The following is an 11055-nucleotide window of genomic DNA, read 5'->3' as shown; positions in this document are numbered from 1 at the left end:
TTAATCTTAGCAACCCGAGCTGGATTCAAACATAAGAACATAAGAACATAAGAAATAGGAGCAGGAGTAGGCCATGCGGCCCCTCGAGCCTGCTCCACCATTCAATAAGATCATGGCTGATCCGATCATGAACTCAGGTCAACTTCCCTGCCTGCTCTCCATAACCCCTTATTCCCTTATCGTTTAACCTGGCATCTAGAGAAGGACAGTGTCCTTAACTGCATACTTTCCTTTGTTAATGACTATTACTTCATTCTATCATCTACAAATAACATAAAAGTACATCTCATAACCAGACAGATAAAAGATTACAGATATCATTACATGTGCAACTTTATTGAACCTCTGTACATTCCTCTTCATTATCAAGGAAGTAAAATCTAAGGTACTTTAGTGAACACTTCATAATTGGATAATTGAAACATAAACACCATTTTCAAAGCTGGTTCTTCCTTGGTTCTTGCAAAGCTTGTTCTAGATTCCTTTTTTTTAACCAGAGTGCCACCTTTACCTCTGAAACGTACTGAAAATGTTTGTTTGACTTCCCATTGTCATCCTAAGGGTATTGGGGGACACGTTTTCATGTAGTAATATCCTTCAGGTTACTGGCCAGTTACATCATCTTTTCTTTCCCCGGCTGAATTTCTGCAGCAGACATTGCGACAAATGCTCTTCCCTCCAATAATCTTTCCCCTAAAGAAGGCTTTAGCTGACAACTGATGCACGTGGCCATCTGCAGAGCCTGTTGGTCCATTTAGTCACTCCTAAATCCGCATAATCTTACCAAAGATCACGTCAGTACCAGATGGTGTTCAGTTAGTTTGGTTGATATAATATTTTGTGGCAGTTTTAGTTCTATAGTCACTAGCCATAGAACAGCATTTCTGACCTACCTAAATACGAGAAGGTTACATTGAGCTTTGGTATTCAGCGCGGTGATTAATATTTTAGAATATTTTAAATCCTTTAAGTAAGGTTAGTGTGGGAGTTCTCCGCTTGCTTTGAGCCCTTGCTGACTTCACCGTGACGAGCTTAGCTGAAGTGATGGTGGGAATTTCCTTGTAGGCGGCAGTGGATAGTCGCTGTGTTCCAAATGTGGGTGGGTGGTGTTTCACGGCGTGGGCAAAGGCAGGTGGGTGGGCAATACTCAACACGGGCTTGTCCTCGGAGATAAAGAGAGGCCTGACCGGAAGGTGACGCTCCGTCTCTCGCCTCACCTCACGAATCAATTCGTAGAACACATGCTGCACAGACTCAAAGTCCAAACAGGCAGACACTTCATAAAATGAGCAGTTATATTTGGATGCCAGTGACAGTCCATCAGACTTGCTTACCTGTCTGAAAACAGAAATGTTTTTTTCAAAACATGTTAATATTAATAAACAGCAAATATCTTTTTAAAAAATTCTTGCACATAGTGTGAGTGTTGCCGGCAAGGCCAGCATTTATTGTCCATCCCTAATTGCCCTCGAGAAGGTGGTGGTGAGCCGCCATCTTGATTACAACTGAGTGACTTGCTGGGCCATTTCAGAAGGCAGTAAAGAATCAACCACATTGCTGTGGGTCTGGAGTCACATATAGGCCAGACCAGGTAAGGTCGACAAATTTCCTTCCTTAAAGGACATTAAGGTAAATTGAGTTAAAATACAGATCAGCCATTATGTAATTGAATGGCGGAACAGACTTGAGAAGCTGAATGGCTTAGTCCTGTTCCTATGTTCTTTTTAATATCAGGAAATTTATGAATGAAAATGTGTATAGAACCTTATTTATAGACTGAGTGGCAATGAAATAAACAAGCCCTTTAAATTCCTGCACTCCTGTATCACTCACTTTTATTTTGAATATTTCTTACCTGTATCTCTCCATGTCCAATTTATTCCCCACCAAAATAATTGGATAGTCATGTGGTAGTCCTTTGGCATGACTAGATATTACATTGAGATAATGCAGGCACCCTTCAAAGCTCTTCCTGTTATCAATGCTGTAGACAACAATGAATGCATTTGCCCAGTGCAGGTAACGTTCCGAGTTCATTGGTTTGTCCTAGTTTTCAAAATATAAATGATTGATCAGTGTTATGCAGTCATAGCAAGTGCACTACTTGCAAGATGTGACAATACTTGCAAGAACACCCACACCCACACCGACACAAATGAACATGCACACCCACACACACACATGCACACACATGCACACCTACACACATGCACACACACGCATGCACGCACACACACACATGCACACACACACATGCACGCGCACATACACACCTGCACACACACAAACCTTAGCAAACCATAAACATAAGCAGGGATGCACTAAGACTCCTCATCATACATATTCATACATCCAGCACAGTACAATATAGCAATTAACAATTATCGCATACAAATTAAATACTGTAGCTGTATTTTTCTTTATGTACTTGCTACAATCATTTGTTTCTAATAGAAAGCAGCCTATTTGATTGGTACCCCATCTACCACCTTCAACATTCACTCTTTCCACCACCGGTGCACCCTGTACCATTAATAAGATGCACTGCAGCAACTCACCAAGGCTTCTTCGGCAGCACCTCCCAAACCCGCAACCACTACCACCTAGAAGGACAAGGGCAGTAGGTGCATAGGAACACCACCACATCCATGATCCCCTCCAAATTACACACCATCCTGACTTAGAAATATATTGCCGTTCCTTCATCATTGCTGGGTCAAAATCCTGGAACTCCCTCCCTAACAGCAGTGTGGGAGGGAGCACCTTCACCACACGGACTGCAGCGGTTCCAGAAGACGGCTCACTGCCACCTTCTCAAGGGACAATTTGGGATGGGCAATAAATGCCGGCCTTGCCAGCGATGCACACATCCCGGAACAAATTTTTTTAAACGGAACATGTTCAGTTGAATACAATGCTTTCGGCTAGTCACTTTGAATTGGTTCAAGTTGAAAAAAATGAAACAAATTTTATGTAATTGCAACTTATAAATTTTGCTCGAGAATCTGTTCTGAAGCTGTGATTATGCAGCTGTACACATCTTGTTTACAATGGGATTAAATTGGGTAGAGGAGCAACAAAATCGGGACTAATAATACATAAATCACTAGAAGTAGTTACATAAAATGATAGGTCCATAAAGACTCACGTCCAGGGCATTTGATGGCAGATTGGTGGATTAGACCACACACGCTCTCTCATTCAAGGTACTTGTTTAGTTTCTTATCTCTCTCTCTTCATGGTCACATATCTGCTTGTACCACACAAGTTTTTCATTTCTATTCATTTTTTTCTCGAGTTCAGCATCATGCTCTACTGCTAGTAAAAACTACAACTTGTATTGTTTCTGCACAATTGAACTGTGTTTAAAGATAAAAACATTCTCCTGCAACTACCAACACCAGGGGTAAGAATTCCTGCAATTGCTATGTGTTATTACATTTGTGGAGATTTCCTCTGTTATTTTTGACAAAAACATGTTCTAAAGGAAAACCATTTTACTGAAATTTAAGGACTAGAAGATCTTCACCCATCACTCTCAATGTCAACAACAACAACCTGTATTTATATAGCACCTTTAACATAGTAAAACGTCCCAAGGCGCATCACAGGAGTGTTATAAAACAAAATTTGACAGCGAGCCACATAAGGAGAAATTTATGCAGATGACCAAAAGCTTAGTCAAAGAGGTAGGTTTTAAGTAGTGTCTTAAAGGAGGAAAGAGAGGTAAAGAAGCAGAGAGGTTTAGGGAGGGAGTGCCAGAGCTTAGGGCCTAGGCAACAGAAGGCACGGCCACCAATGGTTGAGTCATTACATTCAGGTATGCTCAAGAGGGCAAAATATGAGGAACATTGATATCTCAGGAGGTTGGAGGAGATTACAGAGATAGGAAGGGGGCGAGACCATGGAGGGATTTGAAAACAAGGATGAGAATTTTTTAATTGAGGCGTTACGTAATCGGGAGCTAATGTAGGTCAGCGAGCATAGGGGCGATGGATGAACGGGACTTGGTACAAGTTAGGACCCGGGCAGCCGAGTTTTTGGATGACCTCAACTTTACATAGGGTAGAATGTGGGAGGCCAGCCAGGAGTGCGTTAGAATAGTCAAGTCTGGAGGTAACAAAGGCATGTCCTTAAATGTTGCTTTGATTTTTTTTTAAAACACGTCAGTGCCCAGAGCTAATTACACTTATTTTTATTATACATGGATTCAAAACTATATCTGCTGAGAATGAATTGAAAGTGAGAGATTTTAAAGATGTCTTTCTCCCCGTCACAGTGTATGTGAAGTTAGTTCTAAAATTAACATAGACTTTTTGTAACAGGGGTAAAAATTTGATGGCAAAATACAGTCAGCAAACAAGGCAAGAAAACTTAAAACATGAAAAATAATGCAGATTCGATAAACATCCTGTGGAAAGTTTAAAATTAATGTTTTGAGTTTCACCAGAGACATTTACATTACCACAGTAATTTATCAGTTTATAAGAAATGTGCAGTGTCATGGGCATTAGTGTAATATCCATAAGATTATCAATGACTCCAGATTATAACAAAGCCTTCTAATTTTACTGGACAAATGTCCGTGTCATATTTATCTATTAGAATCTTTGTTAACTGGCATCCTTACTGAGCTTATTGTTTAATTGTTTTGAAAAAGAAAAGGCTAACTGGAAGGGATGTCGTTTCGCTGACATATAATGGCAGATTGATGAACATACACAAAATGCAATGCTTGATCTGGCATATAAAGTTGAGGGGGAAAAAAACACCTTATCCTACTTCAGGTACTGAAAAAATGGACTGCTCTTGAAAAATTGCCACTATATTATCTTGTTACTTTAAAACACTATTAAACATTGATATTAAATGTGTCTTATGTAATTTATTTGGTCTTCAATTGAAAGAGCTCGTGTAGCCTTGTAGCCAAGTTAAATCGCTTTAAATTAAATAGCCCAGCAAAAATGAGGTGCTCTGTATTGAGAAAAGAGGGAATAATCCATCCCGTTAACTGTTTACTTAAGCACTTTATCTTTAGCTCCGTGGATGCCAAGAAATGAAAGGTTTTGGTTATTTGAATCTGCATAAATCAATGGCTAAATCACTCCAAGGTTGCTCATCACTCCGAGGGTTGTGGTTCTTTAGAACTCTCTGCCACAGAGGGCTGTGGATGCTGAGTCGTTGAGTATATTCAAGTGTGAGATCGATAGAGTTTTGGGCTCTAAGGGAATCAAAGGATATGGGGATTGGGTGGGAAAGTGGAGTTGAGGTCAAAGTTCAGCCATGATTTTATTGAATGGCAGAGCAGGCTCGAGGGGCCATACGGCCTACTCCTGCTGCTATTTCTTATGTTCTTATGTAAATGTCTGGGTGTTTTAGAATCGCAGCTACAATATCCTGCATATTCCCTTCGTCCACTGCAAAAGCCTTTATTACCTGATCGGCTGTGTCCATTATTTTTAAGAGGACTGACTGGTGATCCACGACTTCTTCAGTAGTGTAGGTATCCTCTGGAACAGAATAATACTGTCAGCAATGAACAGTCCTTAGATTACCAATATCAAAGTACTTGGATGTGCACTTGAAGTGCTGTAACCTGCAGGGCTACGGACCTAGAGCTGGAAAGTGGGATTAGGCTGGATAGCCTCTTGTTGGCCGGCACGGACACGATGGGCTGAAATGACCTCCTTCCGTGCTGTAAATTTCTATAATTCTATGATTCTAACTTTAAAAACAGAAGAACATATATGTGAATGGCACATTATATCCGTTTGATCTTAATTTTAGCTGAGATTGCTAAAGCCTTTATGGAAAAATGTTGGCAAGGTAAAAATGTATCTTGGTGATAAGTGTAGGGTATGGGGTTTCTGATAAACACAGAAGTCAATTCCTCTATTCCCCCCCACACACACTTTTCACTTGCTTTAAAAGAAAATATGTAATCCACAATTACATAGGTTCGAGTTCTAAATTGATGCTCTTGAGGTACTTCTATCATTTTGTATTGGTGCTCTTAAAGCATAAGAGTTATAAAATTAGATAGACCAATAATGTATAAATAAAAACTCCAAAAAGAGTGTGGATATCACTAACTGCTCCTGGCATAGACCAGAGATATGAGCGGATGTCTGAGTAACTGACTGGCAGAGGTATGTCAGATTTTAAACGATTACAGAACATGTAAACAGTTTCAGCAACAACAACTGCACCAACTACTTGTATTTATATAGCACCTTTAACATAGTGAAACATCCCAAGGCGATTCACAGGGGTGCTTTGAGCCAAAAAGATTGACACCTAGCCACATAAGGAGAAATTAGCACAAGTGATCAAAAGCTTAGTCAAAGAGGTAGATTTTGAAGGAGCATCTTGAAGGGGGAAAGAGAGGCAGAGAGGTTTAGGGAGGGAGTTCCAGAGCTTGGGGCCGAGGCAACAGAAGGCACGGCCACCAATGGTTGAGCGATTATAATCAGGGCTGCTCAGGAGGGCAGAATTAGTGGAGCGCAGACATCTCGGGAGAGGGTTGTGGGGCTGGAGGAGATTGCAGAGATAGGGAGGGGTGAGGCCGTGGAGGGGTTTGAAAATAAGGATGAGAATTTTGAAATTGATGCGTTGCTTAACCATTTCCTTTTACAAAATGAATAAAACTACGGGGAGATTATCAGCTGCAAGCACATGAGTAGCTGAGGCATTTTTGTCCATTAGAGATTCTGCACTGAAGTGTTTGTGTTACAGAACCTTCTTACTGATAGCGCCCATGACAATTGTCACTTGAAATTCGTCAGACACACTTACATAGAATCTACAGCACAGATACAGACCATTCGGCCCAACTAGTCTATGCTGGCATTTATACTGCACACCAACCTCCTCCCACTATAAGTAACTCTTCCCATCCCTCTATTCCCTTCTCCCTCATGTGTACATCAGGCCTCTTAAAGCACAGAAGGCCATTTGGCCCGTCGAGCCCATGCCAGTTCTCAGCAAGGGCACATCAGCTAGTCCCACTCCCCTGCCCTTTCCCCATAGCCCTGCAATTTTTTCCCCCTTCAGATACTTATTCAATTCCCGTTTGAAAGATAAGATTGAGTCTGCCTCCACCACCCTTGCGCGCAGTGCATTCCACATCTTCACCACTCACTGCGTAATAAAGTTTTTTGTAATGCCACCTTTGGTTCTTTTGCCAATCACCTTAAATCTGTGCCCATCATCTTTTGCCAATCACCTTAAATCTGTGCCCATCATCTTTTGCCAATCACCTTAAATCTGTGCCCATCATCTTTTGCCAATCACCTTAAATCTGTGCCCATCATCTTTTGCCAATCACCTTAAATCTGTGCCCATCATCTTTTGCCTATCACCTTAAATCTGTGCCCATCATCTTTTGCCTATCACCTTAAATCTGTGCCCATCATCTTTTGCCTATCACCTTAAATCTGTGCCCATCATCTTTTGCCAATCACCTTAAATCTGTGCCCATCATCTTTTGCCAATCACCTTAAATCTGTGCCCATCATCTTTTGCCTATCACCTTAAATCTGTGCCCATCATCTTTTGCCCATCATCTTTTGCCAATCACCTTAAATCTGTGCCCATCATCTTTTGCCTATCACCTTAAATCTGTGTCCAATACATCAGTGCTATCTGCTTCAGCCACTCCATGGTTTCACATTCTCACCACTTGTGAATCAGGTGAAGTTTAACTTTTTTTTTCTAAAATCGTTAATTGTCGATTGAATTACTGGTGACTTTTTAAATAAATAAGTTGTCTCCGAAACACAATGCTCCAGACAGGATAAGATGCCTGGAATCGCTGTCATTGTAACAAGTCTGTATGGGCAGAAAACTTGTTCAGGTTCCCCCGAGGTACTTTTTAAACAGTTGGTGCGGGCCCCCTCACAGGTCCCCAGATTGACCACCTCCAGCGGCAATGTCTGGCTGCACTGAACCCACCAGTACCACATTCAAGAAGTGTTGTACAGACAACAAGAGCAAATGACAGAGTGAACTGACTGTGCTGGAAGTGACCGCCCCGGGAGCGGCTGCATATTGCTGAAGATCTCCTTGGGTTCAGATTTTCATGTAAACAGATTGAAAAGCAGACTGATAAATGTATAAGAAAAAAAATCTATGGCACTTACCCAGGTAAGGATCATACTCGCTTATGAATCTTTTGGTGAGAAACTTCACAGTCAAAGCTAAAGAATCAAAGAAAAAAATCAGTGTTTAAATACAACAGTGATTATAATCCAAACGTATTGGCTGTAAAGCGCTTTGAGACGTCCGGTGGCCGTGAAAGGCGCTATATAAATGCAAGTCTTTCTTTTTTTTAAATCCTACTTAAACCTTTGGAAAGATTCAACTATAAAGTTAAGACCAACTGGCAAAAGAACAGCTCTTGGTAACAGCAATCCAAAGGATGGTCATTTCGGGTAATTTCGACGGGGATTCCTCTGGTCGCTAATTTGCGAAAGTTTCCTCGATTTGCTAATTGGGGAACGAACGAGATGCTCCAGTTCCTCTGCTCGAATTTCGAACGAAATCCTCACTTTCGCTCGAAATAGCGAGCAAATGGGATCTTTTTGCCCTGTTTGCAGTGGGATTTTGGAAGCCAAGCAGTACCCGGTGCCTGGGCAGAACGCAAGAATCCAGACTCTTTCCTTACCCGATTTGCCCGAGCCAGCACAGCCCAGGATCCCGACGTTGCATTCGGGACTCGGCGCCTGCACAGCCCTGTCCCGATCCGCGGCAGCACCGCTGGCCCGGACTTTCCCAAACATCGAGGACATACTCTGCTCGGGCTAAAACATTGCAAATTCCACCTGCCCAGGGGGATTTGAAAGGGAGAGGAGGGGGGAAAAAAAAACCCTCACTGTATCCCCACAACACGTCTCCAAGCTCAGAGGTCAGTGCTGGTCTGGTGGAGTGACGCCCCCCTCGGTCGATGAGCGCGGGGGGATGGTCACAGTCCCGGGTTAAGGAGGAGGAGGAAGGGGATAGGAGGGTGTTGGAGTTTTGAAAGGATTCTTGAGGATGCCGGCGCTTTGAATCGCATTCCTTGTAAGGAAGTCGCCACTTTCGCCTTTACAGGAACATCTGCAGTCCAAACGGAGTAAGGATCCTATCACCAAATAGCTGTGGGCTTAGCAGCTGCTCTATAAATGGGGCTTGCAACATCAAAGCGAGCCGCCCTGGCTTCAACAGCCTGAGCATTCATTCAGTGGCAAGATCCGCCTCTGATAACACATTCAAACTGGGAGCTGTGCTCACTGCCTCGCTCTCTCAAGACCTCCGAACAATTTGCTGTGCTTTTTATTCTTGATGAGAAATTCTCCTGCAGAAATCTCCCTGTCTCACTTTACTGTGGAACAGAAACATCTTGATGCCATTCGGGTCAACAGGGCTCATTCCTTTCCAAAATGCTGCTTGCAGTGGGTGGGGCTATGGGTGATTTTTGAGCCATTTCTGACTGGAAAAGATGCAGGATCTTTCCATGAGATTAAATGCACTCGCTTTAACCCCAAACACTTCTATTTCCTTCTTACTGTGTTTATTGAGGAGCTCAGGAATCATTGAAGATTGAGATTTTCTTGGTAAAATTCGGAAGTCTGTGCGAAGGAGAGGTCACCATTTAACTATCCTTAAAGTGATGGGGAACTCTTTAAATACCCTTAGGGGTAACATTATCTAAAGTAAGTCCCTTCACAGGGAGGACAATGATCCCACTCAATATTTTCTCAAGAACTTCTATTAACTATTGCAAGCTACATGCTGCTGTGTGGTGTAGCACAGAAGGAGGCCATTCGGCCCATTGTGCCAGTGTTGGCTCTTTGGTAGAGCTACCCAATTAGTCCCACTTCCCTGCTCTTTCCCCACAGCCCTCCAAATTGCTTCCGTTTCAAGTATTTATGCAATTCCCTTTTGAAAATTACTTTTTTGATTATTCGTTCACGAGATGTGGGCGTCGCTGGCAAGGCCGGCAATTATTGCCCATCCCTACTTGCCCTTGAGAAGGTGGTGGTGAGCCACCTTCTTGAACCGCTGCAGTCCATGTGGTGATACTTCTTTGTCACGGGTTGGTACAATTCAGAGGGCATTTCACAGTCAACCACATTGCTGTGGGTCTGGAGTCACATATAGGCCAGACCGGGTAAGGACAGCAGATTTCCTTCCCTAAAGGACGTAAGTGAACCAAATGGGTTTTTATTCCAAATTTAATTAATTGAATTTAAATTCCCCAGCTGCTGTGGTGGGATTTGAACTCATGTCTCTGGATCATTGAACCTGATCCAACCAACCTTTTAGGCAGTGCGCTCCAGATCATAATAACTCGCTGCCTGTAAAAAAAATGTCTCCTCATCGCCCCTCTGGTTCTTTTGCAATAACCTTAAATCTGTGTCTTCTGGTTCCTGACCGTCGTGCCAGTGGAAACAGTTCCATTTTATATTATTGCATTCTTTTGCTCCAAGATGTTGCAGAATGTAAGTTTACTGGGTGGAGTTATTCACATAGAAAAGTATGATTCTGAACATATGACATAGGTTCATGTTTGCAAGTAAACTGATGGAACTTTGAATGAATTGTTGCAATTTACCTGTTTATAAAGGGGCCACTTTTTTATGGAGTTAGAGGTGATGCGGGGTTTAGAAACCCGCCCTTTCACTTCTCAGATCACCGTTGAAAAGCAGTCCCTATTTAAAATCTCTGGCTTCTGTTGTCAGGCTTCCATATCGAGGGAGTTTCTCAACTGAGTTCATTTTACATGAATTCAGTTGCGAGCTCATAAATTGGCGCGAAACTAGTATTTGCAATCAAATAGGCCACAAAGATGGCAGTTGAAAGAAATATCCACATGTTGGCAAGGACTGGGGGTTGAGACATATGGCTTTAAAAAGAGTTGCTTGAGATAGGATGATAAAATCAAAGTTGATCTATTCAATAACAGACTGGAGTATCTTTCAATTGGGTGCTTGCCTCCAATTCAGCGTTGAACTGAGATTAATTCTTCAAATAATCTCAACCAATGCTAAAATAGTAGAACAGGAAAGGTAATGA

The 11055-nt window shown here is 42.2% G+C and overlaps 1 protein-coding gene across 1 annotated transcript; it reads right to left on the bottom strand.

The window, feature by feature from the left end:
* Positions 1 to 315: 315 nt before the first annotated feature.
* rasl12 (RAS-like, family 12) lies at positions 316 to 9100 on the bottom strand. The gene is made up of 5 exons (XM_070858442.1): positions 8666 to 9100; positions 8142 to 8198; positions 5437 to 5510; positions 1856 to 2046; positions 316 to 1338 (listed from the first exon to the last, which is right to left on the bottom strand). The coding sequence occupies exons 1-5, from the start codon at positions 8787 to 8789 to the stop codon at positions 948 to 950; spliced, it is 837 nt and encodes a 278-aa protein (XP_070714543.1). The 5' UTR covers positions 8790 to 9100; the 3' UTR covers positions 316 to 947.
* Between the last annotated feature and the right edge of the window lie 1955 nt (positions 9101 to 11055).

Source organism: Pristiophorus japonicus, chromosome 17, assembly GCF_044704955.1.
Source record: "Pristiophorus japonicus isolate sPriJap1 chromosome 17, sPriJap1.hap1, whole genome shotgun sequence".
Taxonomy (NCBI): Eukaryota; Metazoa; Chordata; class Chondrichthyes; family Pristiophoridae; genus Pristiophorus; species Pristiophorus japonicus.
The sequence above is the reverse complement of the archived record's forward strand: the minus strand, read 5'-3'. Positions and strand labels throughout refer to the sequence as shown.